Genomic DNA, 18,512 nt, shown 5'->3' with positions numbered 1-18,512 from the left:
CCAGAAGCTGATGGGCAGCCCTTTTCCCTCCTTTCTTGCCTTCTCAGTGCACGCTGTGCTTGTCCCTGTGTGCAGCCTTGCAGGCTGAAGCAGCAGTGATTTTCCAGCATGTGCTGCACAGAGGCGTTGTGGGACCAACATGCAGCTCCGTTCCCTGTTTCATGTTTTCACCTGTTTAGGCAAAGTACATCTCTGCTTTGTTGGCAGCCTGTCGGGTTGCACAAACAGTGTAAGACAAAACCACGAGCAGGTGTTAGTCCAGCCAGGGTAATTACTGGTTCCATGCTGCTGCTGGTAGGCAGAGAGCCTGAGCCACCCTTCCCATGGAGCTGTCTGGCAGCGCTGCGGCTGCACAAGGGCTCTGGGCTCGGCTCAGCCACTCCCTGGAGCTCTTCCCTGCTGCCGATTGCATAAAAAAGTTTATGCATATAAGGAGGGAGGGAGGAGACCTGAGGGGTGGCTCTGGTCAGATTTAAAACACCAACTTTATGTGCCAATTCTCATTTGCATTTTAAAAGCTGGCAAATGCACGGCTGAACCTAAAGGGCAGATGTGAGGATGGGCGAGGCAGTCATGCTAAGAGAGAGGGGAGAAGCAACGTCCCAAAATCCTGCCTGACTGAGGGTTCTGGCTTCTCCCATGTATCTGAGACCATGGCCAAGCATCTTGGGTGAGACATGATGGGGAACACTCCCCATGTGTGCACAGAGTGTCACACTGCATCTCCTGGGCTGTGGAGCAGGGAGGGGTGAGACATTGCTTTCTACCCTTTTGGAAGTTTAGCCAGAGAAATGCTGATCCTGATCCAGCCAGCTGCATGCACGGCATCTCTTTTTCTCTACCTTGAAATTTCCTTTGGACTCCCACCCTTCTGGGTCTCCCAAGCCATTTTGGCATCCACTTTTTCTCAGACTCTACATTTTACTCTGGGGACTCCCGCCCTTTTTGGCCTCCAGTCTTCTTTTGGCCTTTCACTCCTTTCCAGCCTCCCACTCCTTTTCAGGCTTTGTGCAGTGAGCTGGCTGAGCAGGAGGAGGAGGAGGTCCAAGCTTGTTTCCACATGTTGGTGTTTGGCTCGGCAGAATTCCTTTCTCTCCTTTCCTGTCACGCTTGGTGTCGGTGCCCGTTCCAGGGGGTTGGTGATGGTGCTCATGGGCCTGGAGGCTCTCAGCTGCATTCAGGTGACCCCTCTTGTTTGCAGACCCACTTTTGAACACCTGCATGTGAAGCATCAGAATCAGCCTGACTTCACATCAGTGAGCCCAGCCTGCGACCCCTCGTTTAGCTGCTGCAGTAACTTACAGTGACTGATCCTTAATATTTTTCTGGGATTAATAAGTTGCTTTTCTCTGTCCTCCCAGGTGCATGGAAAGCAGGTTTTTTAAGCTTTATTTGAGAGCAGTGGTGTGCTGATATCGTCCCTTGAGCCTGCTCTGAGCTGCAGAGGCAGGAGCAGCGTGAGGAGCGGGCAGTGTGTCCGTGGCCCCAGCCTGCTGTGTCTGGCAGCTCCTGCCTCCCTTGCTCTGGGGTTAAAGGCCACTTTTATAGGCCAGTAGGACTCCTTCCGATCAGACTGTACTAATTAGTACCAATTAACCATTATCAGTGACAGACAGTTCTTACAGGCTGCATAAGAGAGTCCTGTGTGCGCGTGTTGCTCTGCGGGGTGCAGAGCTCCCACCCAGCCCGGAATGGCTCAGCTTGCTGGGAACTGGGGAGGATCCGTGTCCTGCAATCCCCTCAGTGTTGCAGGCAGTCACACACTGATGGCTGAGAGAGAACTCATGAGTTGTCTTCTGTTGCAAACTTATTGCTACTTTGTTCTCCTCGCTTGAAAATAAATCTGCTGGGGTGTTGCGCAAGATTTTGGTGTGGCTCTTCCTCTTCAGCACCCCACAACCACTGCCCCCACTGTGGGCATGGGGTGTCAGGAGACCCCGAGCTGTCACCAGGCACGGCAGCATGTGGGGCTCAGCTCTGTGTGTTTGCAGAGGAGACAGAATGTGACAAACAGCCCATCAGTGCCTTGAAGTGCAGAGTGCTGCCCTGGGCCATGGACAGGCAGTCTGGCACTGCTGGATGTGGCAGGGAGGTCTCTGGGGTGGGCTGAGCGATCCCAGAAACTTCTCAAACCTCTGTGAAGCTTTGGCATTGCGAGATCAGGAGAGCAGTCCTGGGGAAGCAGGGGAGAGAGGAACGGGACCTGGTGTGGCAATGTCTGGTGTGGGAAAAGCACGGGGGGTCATCAGCCAGGAGTGGTGGCACCTCTGGTACTGCTGGCCTGTGGAAATGGTGGGAGCAGGAGTCTGCTGGCCACGGGGAGCTCTGCCAGGACGAGTCCCCAGGAGGGGAGCTGGGGTGTGTGTGCAGCCTCAGAGTGGCTCCCATCACTGACAGATCCTTTCTGTTTTTCTTTCAAATGTCTCCAGGCACTGAATGTTTAGGTCGCACCTTTCCAGGTAAACTGGGTAAGTGAAGTATTTCAAGAGTTGCCAAGATCTAATTACGAAGGCTGATTGCATGATTGCAGCTGCTGTACCGTAAACAGCCTGGTTTCTGCTCCACAGAACGGGTGGGACATTGCCTGGCCCCCAGAGCAGCAGGTACCTGCTCTGCTGGTGCACAGGGGGATGCAGTGGTGTCTTCAGAGGCTGCCTGTGCAAACCTGCTGGTTTTTGTCTGTCCATATCTGGCTGCGCTTTGGTAATCCTGGATGGGATTTTTTTTTTTTCTTCTGCTGTTCAATGTAGAAACGTTCAAAAGCTGTCATTTTAAGTATTCCTTCATTTCCTGCTACTCTGACAAACCGATGAGCAGTGTTACATTGAGGAAAGAGACTTGCACTCTATTTTATGAAAGTAAAGTAGTTGACATCCTGAGCCTTTTTAAGCCATGGGATGTGGGACTTCTGCTGAGCGTGGCCAGAGATGTCCATGTTCAGCACAGACAAAACCAGGCATTGGAAGCCCTGTTAGACCAGGCTCCTGGATTTTAGCTGAACCCGTTTGCAAAAGAGCCTTTAAAAAGACACTGTTATAATGTTAATGAGTCTGTCTCTCAGTTTGGAATCGAGTTTATGACATTACCTCGAAACTAAAGTGTCTTTGCTCAAATGTGGTGTCCCAAGACTACTGGGGAAGAACTAGCTAAATACAGTGTTAAAAAGTGGTGAATAAATGATTTTAATAAATGGCAAATCAATTGCTCTAGAGCCTGGAAAGTCAATAGAGCTTATGACCTTGGCTTATAACCACGCTCAGATCCTTAACATGCTTATAATGCCTACAAATCATTCATTAGGCTTTTATCAAGCATCAATTAGTAAAAGTCATAATCTAAAATAAGAGGGGAAAAAAAGAATTACTTCAGTCCCTTTATTTCGAGCCTGGTGGCACAATTTGGTTGCACAGCAGGATAGTCCTTGCTTATGCAAAAAAGCTGTAAGACACCACCGGTCCCCCGGCAGCGTTCTCGTGGTGCAGACATCAGGCAGGGGAACCGTGGGAGCCTGAGGCTGGGATCAGCCCTGGAGCTGGGACACTCACACCAGCCCGTAGGGAATCTGTCCTGCAGCAGTCAATGCTTTATTTACATTTATTTTGTATTAATGCCTTAAGATCTCAGCAGATCAGAGGGAGCCGCGGTGTCCCAGTGCTCTGAGCGCTTCTCGGGGCGTTTTCGCTCCAGCAAAAGGTGTTTGGCTGTTGCTCCATGGTTGTAAAACTCACACCCGTTTTCTTGTGCTGTGATTTGGGAAAGTGTGTGAGCGGGGATGTGCTGGAGCTGTGCTGCTCTTCCTGCTTTCCCTGGTCTTCCCATTCTGTGTGTGTGTGTTTGTGCCTCGGGGAGGGAGGCAGAGATGCAAGTGAAAACATGCGGTTTTCTTAGAATATAAATAACAGAAAATTAAGTATAATTTTTGTTTGTTGTAGAGTCATTCCCTGCAGTCTCCAGTTGTTTGCTCCTTTGCTGCACTCCTGTTCCCTTTGGTTTTTTTTCATCTTACCAGATGGATACTATTTGGAGTGTGCTGCAGGACACTTTAGTGATCTTGCTGCGGGGTTAATTGTGCGCCCAGCGAAGAGCTGTGCTTGCAGACATCAGTGCATGCCCGGGCTTCTGAAAGCCCGGCCTGCCAGACGGGGCTGCCTCTATCAGACGGCTTTTTGCCTCGCCTTTGTTGTCTGGGTCCTTGTCTGCAGCTCCAGCCTGGGCCGGCATTCCCAGACATCGCCACCTCCGCCACCCGCGTCCTCCCGGAGCGTCCTGGTGCTGCCTGCAGAGCCAAAACCCAGGGACAGATGTCTGTACCCATCCCAGGGAGATGTCTGTGCCCATCCCAGAGAGATGCCCGTGCCCATCCCTGTGCCACCTGGGATAAAGCCCTGCACGTGGCGCATCAGAACTCCAAATCTGGGCAGGGAGCAGCACTACCTCCTGCAAGGGAGGTTTGCCTTTCACTGGGCTTTCTTTTCCCTGGGTTTTTAAGGTGTTCCACCATCTCCCTGGTAACTCCTGGGTGTCTGTGGTGTGGATGTCAGACTCTTGGATTCCTGTAAATGGCTTGTGGATCCCTCTGGTGCCTGCTGAGAGGGAACAGTTTGGCTGAGCTGCAGCCTCTGCCCAGATCTGTGCGCTGGGGCACGGTCAGGCACCGCTGTGTCCCCTCCATGGGGAGAAAAAGAAGAGGTGCTGCAGTTTCTGGTGGATTTTCTGTCAGCTCTCCTGCTTCTCACAGAGGGTGGCTTGGAAATGGGTACAGAGGGGGAAGGAGAGAATGCCCTCAACAAATGGCTGATCATCTTGTTTAGGAGGAGATGCATTCCTTGAACTCTGTAAAATCAAAGGGCAGGGTGGAGGGTTTGCACCAAGCAAAATTCACATAGCTCAACATGTAAGTACATGAAAATGTGTGATTTTTTAAAAGTTTGGGTGAATTCTGAGAGCAGCTGGGTCATGCTCTGCATTCACTGCAATGCTCCCCTGTGAAAATGCCAATGTGCACCATTCTTTATTTTATTGTTGTGGGTTTGTGAATTTTGTTATATTAGTCTTAAATGCATTTGTTTCCATAGCTGCGCGCTGCTGATAAAATCCCAGTGTGGGATCTCTCAGTCTCCCTGTGCATGTGCACCAAAAATAAATGCCAGGCAGTTGTCAGGAGATGAGCTGCTGCCATGGCAGGTGCCAGGCTGTGAGGAAGTTCTGGCTGGACCCTGCTGAGGCTGCAGGTGTGGCATCTTGCTCCAGTGCCACCATCCTCTGTCCTGCCACAGCTCCTGGCTCTGTTGGTGCCTCAGCAGTCCCAGGGACCTGGAGCACCTGGGGAAGGAGTTGCCACAGGACTGGTGATGTTTTGGAGGTGGGGAAGGAAGTAACAGAGGCAGGGGGAGAAGAAAGTTTTTGTCCTTCACATTTTTGTTGTGTAAGGTGCGGATGTGGTGAGGTGTGCTGGTGAAGGATTGGCATCTGGTGGCTGCCAGGATACTAAAACTCCTCTCTTGCTCTGAATTCAGTGTATTCACCATCAGCTGTTGATAAATCCCCTCTCATCAGAAGGAGGTGGGGGTTTAATAGCTGTTTAAGTGATCTCAGTTGCTGGGTCTGGTTTTGCTTGGTCTCAGGCTGTAACTCCAGAGCTCCAGCCTGGAGGTGGCAGAAGGAGGGAGGGTTCCCTGCAGCTCCCTGAGGTGGCTGCTGGCTGTGCCCAGGGTTTGCAGGTCCCATGTGAAATGGTGCCACTGGGCCAGTGAGTGTCACCATGAGTCACACTAGTCTTACATCTGTAGCTGGGCTGGAGCACATCTTCCAGGTATTTATCTTTCCTTCAAGAACAGTGAAACTAAAGGGTTTTGTTTTGCCCAGCGTTCTGGTCTGTGGGTTCCCAGGTTTGTGTGCAGCCCCACTCTGTGCTGGGTGTGCTCAGTGCTACTGCTGCTGCCTGTGCTGGCACAGTCAGGCCATGGCTGTGTGTGGAATCACCCCAAAACTTTATCCTGAGGGCACATGGGGGTGGTTGGCCAGGAGTGCTTCCCCTCACTGCTCTGCCAGGGGTGTCCTTAACCCCCCCGGCTGCTCTCTCTCCTTTAATGCATCTTTTTAAGTACTGGGTAATAGTGTTTTCTTTCTGGCAGAGATGAACGAGGGCTTTTAATAGGTCTTTTATTTTCTCTTCGTGCAGTTCCCTGGCAGTAACCTACCATTAGCTCCAGCATTTATTTAGGGTATTTGTATTTTTATATGTGGGGGCCTCAACACTGCAAGCCAAGGGGTATGATCAGGGTCACACAAGAAATACGTGTTAAAGCTGGGACTCTGGCTTTTCCTGAATGTTGGGCTGACCTCTAGGCTTGGCAGAGAGGGAACATCTTGGTTTGTCCCCTTTTAACTGAGCCAGACAGGGAAAACAAAAAATAAAGGCTCTGTGGAAGGAAGCATGTATTTCTTTTTTACTCTTTCCTGTTGGCAATCCGCACGGGGCTGGAACTGCAGGATCGCTGTGCTCAGGAGCGTGAGGATGCTCTGTGCGAAAACACACGGGGCTGGAAATGTGATGGGTTCCTTCACCTGCACGGGCTCCAGCTGTGCTGGGAAGGCTTTGCTGGGGTGGAAGGGCTCGGGGAGGGTTGTACTGTGGTGGAAGGAAGGGTTCGAGGAGGGCAGTGCGGGTCCCCTCCCCCGGCAGCGGCTCTGGCGATGCTGCCGCAGCTGGGGCTGCCTCTGCTCTGCCCCGCAGCGCCTCTGTGCCCGCCTTGTCTGAGCAGCCCCAGCGTGCCGGAGCACAATGCTCCCTTCACTCCCCGGCAGACTGGAGGTCTAGACGCTCTCCCTGCCTTTTGTTGTCAGGGTCACAGGTTAGGGAGCGTTCCCAGCTCCTTTCCCTGCGCTGCTCGGGGATCGCTCCCCGCACGGAGCGCTGCGCCCCTGCCCAGGAGTCACCCCAAACACGCTCAGACTGGAAATTACTGTGGCAGCTCCCAGAAAGAAATGTGCTTTTTGAAAGGCACTCGGGATCACCCCCACTCCAGTTCTTGCCGGCACAGATGCTCAGCTGACACCAGCTAAATAGAAACCTTTTAGCCCTTGCCAGTAAGTCTGGAGCAAACTGCCAAAAAGCATCGAGGACCAAGACACAAAACGAAGTCAGGCCCGAGCAAAGTACTTGCAAATGAAGGATGGAACTGAAGTGTTCTGTCTCTTGATTTTTAGCACACGAGGTGCTTCAGTCTCAGCGTTGTTTTTTTTTTTTTTTTCCCCTAAATACAATGGTGGCATTTTAAAGGTTTCCAGTAGATACAAAGTAAGTCCCCTAGCAACAAAGGGAAGGTTTTTCCCTTAATGTGGGCTTTTCTAACATGAAACATTTGTGAAATTTTCCTTCCCTCTTAAAGACAAGTTTGGCTGAAGGAGACATTTTTAGTGGCTTTTAGACATATTTAGAGATGGGACTTGAACCTGTTTTGTTGGCCCTGCCCCAGCCCAGCCTTGCCCTGGCCAGGAGGTGCCTCTGGGTGCAGCCCCTTGTCTGGAGGAGGGAATGGTTTGATAAAGAAGTTGGGAACAACTTTTTTCTTCTTCCTGACAAGAAGACATAACAAAAAATTGGCAGGTTCATGCTTTTTAATATTGAATTAAAATCTATTAGATAGTCACTGAGAGCCAAAACCTGAAATTGCTGTGAGACATTGCTCTTGGTGAAGTGAAATGCTCCTGAATCTGGCTCACTTCTGCATTTTGTGTGTGTGCATGTGTATCATGTGTGAAGAACGAGTCTATGAAGCTCAAATAGAGTTTTTAAATAGAAATAATGCTGGCAGCTCTTTCTCCCTGAATCCAGGGCTATTATGTGTCTGGCTCTTGCCAACATGAATTGCAGAGGAAGTTCATGTGAGCTCCATGGCTTTGACAGCTGCACAGCCATGGTGGGTTCGGAGCCCAGGCACTGTTGAGCAGAAGTGATGACATTTTTTGGTGGTGGGGGGGGACCAAGGGAGCCTGTTTCACCCCCCAGCCCTGGCACATGCAGGGATGGGCATGTTGAGCAGTGGTGGCCCAACTTCTTCCCCAAAGCTTTATCTGTGATCCCAGATGCTTCCACTCTCAGGGGAGTGATTTGTGCTGCCTGGGGGACACGAGGGGTGCACAGACCACCCCACTGGCAGTGTTGGAAATCACAGAGCCCCCAGAGCTGCCCCTCTGACCCCTGTGGAATCCTCGTGCACCTGTGTGCAGTGGGAGCAGTTTGGGGTTAATCCCTCTGCAGCCCAGAGTGCAGCGAATGATGCTGCTTGGACGGGGTGTGGGGGGAAATAATGTTAAATTAAACTCTCCATAAGGGAAGAAAAGCATCCAGCCCCATTCTTTACTGCTCATTTTAGTAATTCCTTCCAGATAACCTACACATCTGTGTCAGTGCAATTAAAGCAGAAATTCTGTCTAATGAACAGTTGTAGCCCTTGGGCTATTGCGGAATGAACAATGAAGTTGGAAACAGTCTTATTAAAATAATAATTAAGAAACAAGGGTTGGGAGACAGAGGGAGGTGCAGATGAGGTGGTGGTGGGATGCTATGGGGTGAGGAGCAGAGAAGAACTGAACTCAGGCTGGTTCTGGATTTCCAGGGGTGGCTCTGGGCAGTGGGGCTGGGCCCAGGGTTGGGCACAGGGTCATGCCAGGGCCATGTGCTCATGCCATGGCAAACCAAAGTCTCTCAGGCCAGTCTTGCACTGGGGTGGGAGTGTTGGCCCCATCACAGGCAGAGTTTGTCCTCCTGTTCAGCAGAGCAGTGATTTCACCTGTGTATTTTATTCTCAGTTTTTGCTCTTCAACAATTGATAAAGCTCAGAGAGGGAGAGTGGTTGATTTTTTTTTTTTTTGTGTTAGGCAGAATTGTATTTTGTTTTACTTTTTCTAGAAAACCGTCCTTTCTAAGTTAAAAAAAAAAAAAAAAAAAACACTGCACACCCACACAGTTTGTTTTAACTTTCTTTTCTTTTTTGCATTCCTGAGGACTGGGATTGAGCAGGCTCAACTGTGTCAGTGATGGGGTCTGGCCAGTTTTTCTCATGTGATACAGTTTATTCTTTTGTTTCTAAGTAAATAAAAACAAAAAAATCCCTTTCAGTGTTGTTAACCCTTGGTGTTGTAATAGTGTTTTTCCACGAGTCATCATTTTATGCCAATAAATCAGTTAAAACTTGGAGCTGGCTTTTTTGAACTTAATACACTCCTATTTAGAAATGCATGTGCTGCAGAAAGCTACTGACATCTCAGATTAATAAAATAAATTAAAAAAAAAAAAAAAAAGCAAATGCCATAAAAAAAGAGGCCAGACAAATCCCACTGGAATGATACATTGGAATGATTTTAGTGGGATTTATATCTACGAGCTGTGGGGGTTTTGTGGGTTTTTTTTCCTTTTGAAATGGTTGTGAACCAGAGTGATTACTTATCATTTTCATTTTAACTCCATCTGACAAATCGTTTTAGATGGAGAAAGCAATACTGCGTCTTTAAATGGCTACTCTGTCAGCGCATCTTGCAGGGCTTTAAATGCCCTTTGTTATCGCAGTCTAGACAGGACGCAGGCGGAATATTTGATATGTTATAAGGCAGAGATGTGACAAGGTTGAATTAATTTACTGGGCGTATTTAAAGCTGAATTTCAAAACATTTTTCCTTACAAACTTGTCTTTTTCTCTCTCTATCCTGTATTTTTTTTTTTTTTCCCGAAGTTCGTGCAGTATGTTTCAACTGTTTAGACTGGGAGAGGAGACATTGGCTTACTGCAGCCTGCAGTACTTTAATTGCCCTTTTTATGACTGTCTAGACATCATGCAGATGCATGTTTGTGGTGAGAAGACATTTCCCCCTCTGGTTATACGATAGTCTGAAACCTTTACATTCCCTATCTCCTTACCCCCTCTGCCTCGGAATGCGCTTTGCTCCCTCCATCCCTGAAAATCACTTTTCCCCTCAGTTTTATTTTTTGAAGGACACTTCGGGCCCCGTTTTCCTGCTCTTTCCCGCACGCTGGTGCGCAGACGCTGGGTGGGGATGGAGGTGCGAGGAGGGGATGGCAGCTCCGGGGGTGTCCCCGCAGCCCCGGGTGCGGGTCCCGCTACGGGCGCGCACATCGGCGGCCTTTGAATGGGTGCGGAGTTTTAGTTATGCAAATCGATGCATTAATTAACCCCGTTGCTATAGCTACTGCTTTATTGTTAAATGCAGTGAAAAGGGGACAGGCTGTGTCCGTGGATAATCCTCCCGTCCGTGCTGTGCCCTCTCCCGCCCCGCCGAGCGCCCTGTGCCCGGTGCGGGGCAGCTGCGCCCGCATCCCGCATCCCGGCGGGCAGGTGGCGGGGCAGGACCGGCCCCACCGCGGCCGGGACGGGCCAGCCGGGGCTCCTCCGCCTCCCCCCGAGCCTTTTGTAAGGGCTGACCCGGGGGTCGGCTCCCCGCAGCCCCCCTAGCCCGTGTGTCTGCGGATGGGACGGGGGAGCGGCACAATGGGGCGGCGGGAGGGACGCAGATGGGCCGGGATGGGGATGGGGATGGGGATGGGGATGGGGATGGGGATGGGGATGGGGATGGGGATGGGGATGGGGATGGGGATGGGGATGGATCCCCTGAGTGGGGATGCTCGGGGAAAGGGGCACAGAACCCCGGGATGAGGATGGGGAGGGCAGGGATCCCCTGGATGGGGATGAGGATGGCCGGGGGAGCGAGCAGAGCACCCCAGGATGGAGATGAGGATTCTCGGGCAGGGATCCCCGGGGTGGGGATGCTTGGAGAAGGGGGCAGAGCACCCCAGGATGGGATGCTCGATGAGAGCAGAGATCCCCAGGGTGGGGATACTCGGGGCAGAGCACCCTGGGATGGGGATGCTCGAGGAGGGCAGAGATCCTTTGGATGGGGATGCTCAGGGAAGGGAGCAGAGCACCCCGGGATGGGGATGCTCGAGGAGGGCAGAGATCCCCAGGGTGGAGCACCCCGGGATGGGAATGGTGATTGTGTTGCTTGGGGAGGGCAGGGAACCCCAGTGTGAGGATGTTCAGGAAGGGCAGGTGACCCCAGCCCTGCTCTTGGCCCCAAACCCCATCTGTGCCTGGCCTTCTCTTTGTGTGTGCCCTAAAACCTGCCCATGCAGAACCCCCCAAGAAACAGACTTCCCAGCAGATCTGCTGTGGGAGTTAAAACCTTTCTCAGGCTGTTGCTGCAGCTGAGGTGGAAGTAAATTTATTACCTTTAATTTTGTCAGATTTGAGGCGGTTGTACTCACCTCCCCCATTCACTCTGGTGTGTGTATATATATATATATAAAAAATATACATTTTTTTCACATCTCTGTGAGAGTGTGCACATGCATTGGCTCCCATCTGGTGGTAGCGACCAGTTCAGACCAGTTCAAGAACCGAACTTGAGTCCTGCAGTGACCAGACACAGTGTACCTTGTCTGGGCATTTGCATGCATTTTGCATATTTTTTTTCCCTGCAATGCAAATTTTGCCTGTAACTTAAGATTGTCCTTGTTCCCTGGGAGTAACTTGCCTTGTGAAAGGTCACTCCTCTGGAGCAGGAGCTGTAGAGTGGCACAGATGATAACGGTGCTTGGGAAGAGGCAGAGCAGGGAGTGTTTCCCATTTTTTGGCCCTGGACCGTGCTGAGGAAATCCGGTCGCAGTTCCAACCCTGTCATGACCTGTGTGGCTTTGGCCAGCTTGCTCAATCTGGGTTTCAACACCCGTCTGCGAGCCAGGGCAGCCCCTGTGGCACTGCTGCGTGTCCTGGAGCCCCTGGGGGAGCTGCAGCCTCGGGACAGGGGCACAGCAGCGTCCCCAGCACCATTCCCAAATGTCAAGGGGCACCTCGGGGCTGCGCTGGTTGATAAGTGAGGTGGGTGAGGGAGCCATGCTGCTACAGAGGAGAAATGCTGGAGGATCACAGGTTACCCAGCCACAATTTGGGTGTTTTGTGGGTTTTCTGCACCTCAATCGTGTCCCAGTGCTGGGTGTGAGTTGATGGGTGTCATGCTTGTGGTGGGGAGCACAGGCACTGCTGCTGTGTCTCACTGGAGGTGCCCCTGCATGAGCACAGGTCCCACAGGATTTACTGGGCACTGTGACAGGGCTGGGTGCTGTCCCCAGGGCACCTGGAGCTGCTTTGGGCTCTGGTAGAGAATTTACCAGTGGATGGTTTGATCCCAAGAACAAGTGGAAATGGAAAGTTTCTAGGGGACAGCCAGCGTGGAGAGACACGTGTGAAGCCCGGTGTGTACAGCACTTGTTCAGCTGGGAGAGGCTGTGGCTGATGACATCCACAAACCCCCATCTCCACCCCCACTGCCATCCCTGCCCTGCTGTGTGCACTGCCAGTGCAGCCTGCTGGCTCCTGTGACCTCCAGGGCTCACGGCCTCCTGTTGGGCTGGGCTGGGTGACAAATGAATCCCACATCCCCGGTGTCCCCGCGGAGCAGGAGGAGGGAGGGAGCCGGCTGCTGCACTGCTGGTGATGTGCAGGTGGATGCAGCTGAGGGGGGCTGCAGGTGCCCTGTCAGACTGGGAGACAGGGCTGGGAGGAAGCTGGAATCAGAAATCCAATCCCTGTAATTGCCCCCAGCTTTCTGGAGAGGGGGCAAAGCCCTCCCTGCGTGGAGCACTTGCTCTCCTTGGAGCGTCCGCGTCTGGCAATTTGTCTGTCGAAACAGATGTGGGCAGCGACAAACATCTATTTCTATAACTAGAAACAAATTTGGTAATTGCCTCTTTCAACAGGACTTGCTCAAGCAGGAAATGAAATTCCTAAATGGCAGTTAGCAAAAGTATTTATAGCTAAGTTCATAAATGAGATGTGCTTTCCTTTGTCATGAGTTTCTGCTGGCTGGAAGGGAAAAAAAGCCTCTACAGTAGCAAGCCACATATTGATCAGGAGTGTTTCCAGGCTATAGGAAAATACTTATTTATTAATGTGTTTATTTTTACTGGCTGTTAGAAATACCCCTGACAAACAAAACCTGTTTGGTCTTTCAGGGTCAGCTGGTGGGGTTTGTTCCGGATATTGTGTGCTGTGTTTTTTCACTCATTATTTGATAGAATTTTTTTTTCTGGTTCAGGCTGATTGCAGATGGTGAACGGTTGTTTTTGTGTCCCTCTCTCTTGTTGCTCTTGTTCAAACGGGTGAGTGATGTTCTGCCCTCACCCCTGCCCAGACATCATCCAGGCCTGATGCTGTTGTCAGGAAGCAGGAGATATTTTGGATATTCTCAGCTTGGTGGGGGCCATGAGCCCTGCTCAACATTTTCTAGCGAGCAAGCAAATTTACCTGTCTTTTAAGTGCAAAATCAAAATGACTTTATTCTTTTAATCCAGTTCAGCTGTTCTCACCCTTGGGAGTAACTTCAAAAGCCGTGTGCTCCTTCCAGTCATCTCAGTGGGCTGGGATCAGCCTGACTGTGTGTGAAATACCTTGTCTAAAAATCCTGGAAAAGGGGAGGGTGAGAGAAATAGGTGCAGAAAAGAGACAAAGGGTTGGCATATGCAAGATTTCAGAGAGTCTGTGTGTCCCAAAGAACCTTGTTAGTTCTCATTGCTCTGAGGGAGCTGTTTCATGTCTGCAGGAGTTTCTCTAAACAAGCGTCCAGTTGACAGGTCTCTGCTCAGAGCCAGGCTGACAGAGCTGCTGACCCCAGCTCTCACATTTGCCATTTCCCTGTAAAAGCTGAGTTCTGCCGTGCTGATCCTGCCTCTCTGGCCCTTGGATGTGAGTCCCACTCCCCGAGCTGGGTGAGCTCGAGAAGGGAAGGTCACCTTCTGAAAACCCAGGACAGTTGCTGTGTTTTTTAAGCACTAAAAAATGTTCTGAGCCCCGACCAGTCTGATATTTCTGTGACTATTAACCATGAAATGGGGCTGTTTCCTTTAAAATAAACAAAAATGGGGGTGTGGGGATGAAGCCATAATTTGCCGGTGACTCAGAGGATGTGATGCTTGATTACCTGGGGTGACATCTGAAGAAAAAAGAACTGTATTAAACACAGTTACAGCCCAAGGCTTGGCACTAGGAGCAGGACTTCTTGAGGCCCTATCCCCTGTTTTCCAGCAATGATTTTTTTTTCAGCTGGCTCCTTTTTCTGAGTCTCTCTTGCTCCCTGCCCTCCTGCCCCATCTCAGCCTGTCCTCACTGGCTCACACTGCTCATTTCTGCTCGCTGCACCAGAACTGACTATGCTGAATCCAGAAATGAAGTTTAGCTATTAACTGTACTCATGATGCATGAAGCAGACCCAAAATTATCCCTTCCCAGCTGTTCTGCCTGTTGTCCCAGGCCTGATCCTGGTCCCTTTGATGCCTCAGTGTTGCTGCAGCTCCAGGGTGCTGTCAGTCAGTGCCAGCAGCAGCACTCTCAATATTGAGATCATATTCTGTATCTATCTGCAGTACTTCCTGTGCTGTCTTGTAAACAAACACAACTGTTGACAATCTGATGGGCCCTTCATATCTGGTTTTATGGAGGTATTAGAAGATAAATGTAGCAGATGCTAATACAAAAATAGTGCAGTAATGACTTTGCCTGCTCTGATTGTTTCTAAGATGACCTAGCGGATGAGCGAGGGTGAGTAATCTGCCATCTGAATTTCTTTGTTCTTTCATCTCTGCTGTCCACAGCCTCTGAGAGGGAAATCACTCTTTAATGAGAGTATGTGTGAGTGTGTAGGAATGTGTAAGAGTGTATATGTGAGTTTGTAAGGGGGTGTGTAAGAGAGTGTGTGAGGGTTTTTTAAACTCTTTTCCTTAGGAGTTATGGCCAGTGCAGCTACATTTCTTCATCTTAGCCATGATCTCCTGAGTAATTTCACTTTTCTCCTCACTTCTCACATGATGCACAATTCCAGTACATACAGAAATTGTAATTGAAGCTCAGGGATGACTGGTTTGACCTGCAGATGTGTGTTATATGTGGCTGAAAGCACAGGTCATCTTGGCAGAGACCCTGCCTCTAAGCTGTCCTGTCCCCTGTAAATGATAGGTGGAGTGTCTGGAATGATTGCAGCAAAATACAGGATTTTGTTGTTTTTATACTTGTGGTGGTTTGGAGAGTTTGTCTTCTGCAGAGATACTCTGTGTGGAAGGAAAAGCATCAATAAAGTTTATAGGAAGCATTTTATGAACTGAAATGTAGCTGTAAAAGGCAAGGCAATGCATTTAAAGTGTAACCCAGCCTCACCTCCCCTAAGGCTGTGAGGGTGCCCCCAGCATCACCATTGACTCAAATCACTCTCCCTCCTTGTAAATATATTAATTTGAATCAGTGGGTGCCAGCATTTTGTGGATAAGGACTTGAGGAAGCTCCCAGATGCACTTTCCTGCAGCAGCTTCTGTGGAGCCGTGAGCGTGGTCTGTAGTGGGATGAGCGTGGACCCAATAAATCCATAAATCTCAGGGACTTTATAGTCATGGTGGCTGGGCAGCAGGGTGTGCAACAAGGGCTTCTCTAAATGCAGGAGACTGGAGTGCCCAGGCTTTGGGAAGCAGAATATCTGCATCACCCATTAATATATCTCCATAACCCCCTGCAAGCCCTTGTTCAGGGCCAGGCGTGGTTTGAAGTGGCAAGCCAGCAGTGAATGTGAAGAATGGGAGGTGACAAGTGCTTGTCCCTGGTCACGAATGCCCCGTTTTAGGGTGGGGAGGATCTGGGGAGGGAAATGCTTCCTTGCAGAACAGTTGCACGCACGGTGCCAGGCTCCCGGAGCTGCCGCGTCTAGACAGAAAATACGGAAAAGCAGGTTGTGTCACTTAAATGTGATGTCTGAACCTGTTAGTTTGAAATGTATTCTGGAATAAAAATTATGCAAAATTAAATTAGTGTGACCTTGCCTTGCATTTGGAGGCGGAATATGCCCATCTTGTAAAGCCTAGTGCATTTATAACACTTCCCTTGGGGAAAATTACAGAGAGAAATGGAATGAGGTCTCTTCTAATTGAAAAGTGACAATGATTAGGAAGCCAAATACAAAATGTGTTGAGTATTTTTTTTCTTGTTTTGTTGTGTGTGTGTTTTTAAGAATACCAGTAGAATTATAAATTATGTGCTTTGCAGTTTGGCTTGTTTTTCATTCCCCAAAGGCTTTTTATTAGCATAGCAGCTGAATTGCACTTGTATAATAACATATTAACTCAAACTTTGGGTTTTTAATGATCTTTCTTCATTAGTTTGACTGAGCTGCTTGGATAAAAATCTTACTGAGTATATCCAGCTTTCCAGTGTGTTGGGTTTGTTTTCCCTTCTGCAAAAAAAAAGCCCATGAAGACAAGTTAAAACAGAGGGAGAGTTGGCAGAAACTTTGGTGCCTCGAGTGGGTATGAGTCTCTTGAAACATGAAAAGCACAAATTGAGTGTGTGGGGTGGTTTTTTTTGTTCGGTTTGACTTTTATTTTATTTTTTCCAAAGGCCAGATTGGGCAACCCAAGTGTTCTTTGGATTAAAGCTCATCCCTGCATATGGGATGGGTTTGCTCCTGGGCGTGGTAAGGCTCCTCAGAGCCTGGTCTTGGGGTAGAGATGGGGCAGGAGGAGCATCCCTGCTGGAAAGCAGCATCCCCTTTGTTCTGGTGATCATCCTGTGCCTTCCTGGGGCATCTTTTGGTGAGCATTGTGTAATCCCTGTTAGAGCAGTCCCAGAGTGCTGAGGGATGGAGGAGACACTGGTGTGCTGTCCCAGATGGAATTCCCAGCCTTTCTTCTGCTTCAGGCTCTGCTGGCTCTGTGGCTGTGTGCAGAAAGCCTGGTGTAGATTGTTTGTGAGTGACACATCTTGTGTGTTCCTTCCTGGGAAGGAGTTGGGGCAGCACTTCCCAATGGCCAAAACTCCACCTGGCTCACTGAAGCACCAGGACCAATTTAGCAAGGTTTGGTTCAATTAAGAGACCTCTTGTTCTAGGAAAGGAACTTTACTACTACTTTGGCATTGTTTTTCTTTAGAAATATAACCCCTTTTAACAGAAAAGGAAGTTTTCCATCACCAGCTTCATTTATATTTTTTCTTGTGTTTTCTTGCCGTGGCCAAAGCATGTGCTGCATTTTGAGGCTGAAGTGACTCATCTTCTTAAAAACATTTGGGGTTTTTTTTGCTTAGTTTTTTCTTTTCCATAATGCTTTGTGCAGAAGATGGGCTCTGCACCCAGGGTGGGTGGGTGCTGCCCACGGGGAGAGCAGGCACAGGAGCTGGGATCTGGGTGACCAGGGGAGCACTCAGGGGAGCGCCAAGGGGAGTGCCCTGTGCCAGATTGGGTGCTGTGGCCTCACCCTGCTGGAGGCTGGGGGCTGCTGTGAGTGCTCAGTTACAGCTGGCACCAGGACATGTCTTTGGGATGTGTAGGGACACCTCTGCACAGTGGGGGTGACATGGGAAGAGTAATTGTGCCTTTTCTAAATAATTTTGCATCGTCCCCTCTCCCAACCCTTTGGGTTTTGGTGTGGTGGTGCCTGTGGTCAGTCTGGGCTCTGCTCAGAAGCAATGAGCTCCTGTTCCAGCCAGTTCCTCCAGCAGCTTTTGGGTCCCACAGATGAGCTGTGCTGCTTTGGGGCTGGATCAAATTTATGGGAATATGGTTTTCTTCCTCTCACTGTGGTACTGGGTAACTTGTTGGGGCTGCTGTGAAAGACCCAGAGTTTGTCTTCTACTCTAGCTAAAAAGCATTTTTAAAGTAGAACTCCTGTACAATGGTTGGCTTTTAATCCCTCTCTTCCCACCCCACATCCAACCTCCCTGAGCAGAGGCAGCTGTTTTAGGGGTGCTGGAAGGATGTGGCCTCCAAGTCCCTCATCCATCCAGCTCCAAGTGCCAGATAAGGCTCCTGCTTTCAAGGCATAATTCTGCTTTCTGCAGGCAGTGGGCAGAGCTGGTGGAGCATTTTGGGCAGTGGCAGAAATAGCTGCTGTTTAGCAGAAAGAGCTCCAAGGTAACTGGCAGCGCTCACCACCTGGACTGTTTTCTTGACATTTATTTGCTTTTACTGGCACTCAAATGCCACCTGTCAGGAGAAAACTTTCCATAAAAAAAAAAAACCAAACAAAAAAACCCCAAAACAAAAAACCCCAAACAACAAAAACCTAATAAATTTACCTGACTCAGCAGAAGCCACCCCAGCTGGTGTGAGTGGTGCCCTTTGAGGTCTGATGTGGCTTGCTGTGTGTCTGCAGGTCTGTATGTGTGTGTCTGTATAGATTAAATATAGATGGCAGCATCCATGATAGCTTAGCTTTCCCCAGCTGGATTTTATAGCTGTCACTGCTGAGAGGCAAACAAAGTGCAAATCCCTGGAATGATTGAATTTTCTGTCTGGCCCCTCCTTTATTCTGGGCACTGGAGTTGCTGCTGCCCAGTCCTGGGCACTACTGGCATGAAGGGGCTGGGGGTAGTGACTGAGCAGTTTGGGAATGGCATGTACTCCCTGGGCAGCAAATTCATGGAAATAATGACCCAGCACAATGTTTGCCTCCAGCATTCGATTTT

General features: G+C 49.8%; 1 protein-coding gene across 3 annotated transcripts in view; it reads left to right on the top strand.

Moving 5' to 3' along the window:
* PMEPA1 (prostate transmembrane protein, androgen induced 1) overlaps window positions 1-18,512 on the top strand; it is a 43,934-nt gene that overhangs the window by 12,643 nt on the left and 12,779 nt on the right. For 2 of the 3 annotated variants that reach the window (XM_033074893.1, XM_033074892.2), the window contains exon 2: window positions 2,430-2,468. The exons of the other annotated variant lie outside the window; for it this stretch is intronic. In XM_033074893.1, coding sequence (XP_032930784.1) covers window positions 2,430-2,468 — 39 coding nt within the window. The remainder of the gene's footprint in view (window positions 1-2,429; window positions 2,469-18,512) is intronic. 3 annotated transcript variants of the gene reach the window in all.

This window comes from Catharus ustulatus, chromosome 17 (genome assembly GCF_009819885.2).
Source record: "Catharus ustulatus isolate bCatUst1 chromosome 17, bCatUst1.pri.v2, whole genome shotgun sequence".
Taxonomy (NCBI): Eukaryota; Metazoa; Chordata; class Aves; order Passeriformes; family Turdidae; genus Catharus; species Catharus ustulatus.
This window is presented reverse-complemented; position numbering and strand designations above follow the sequence as displayed.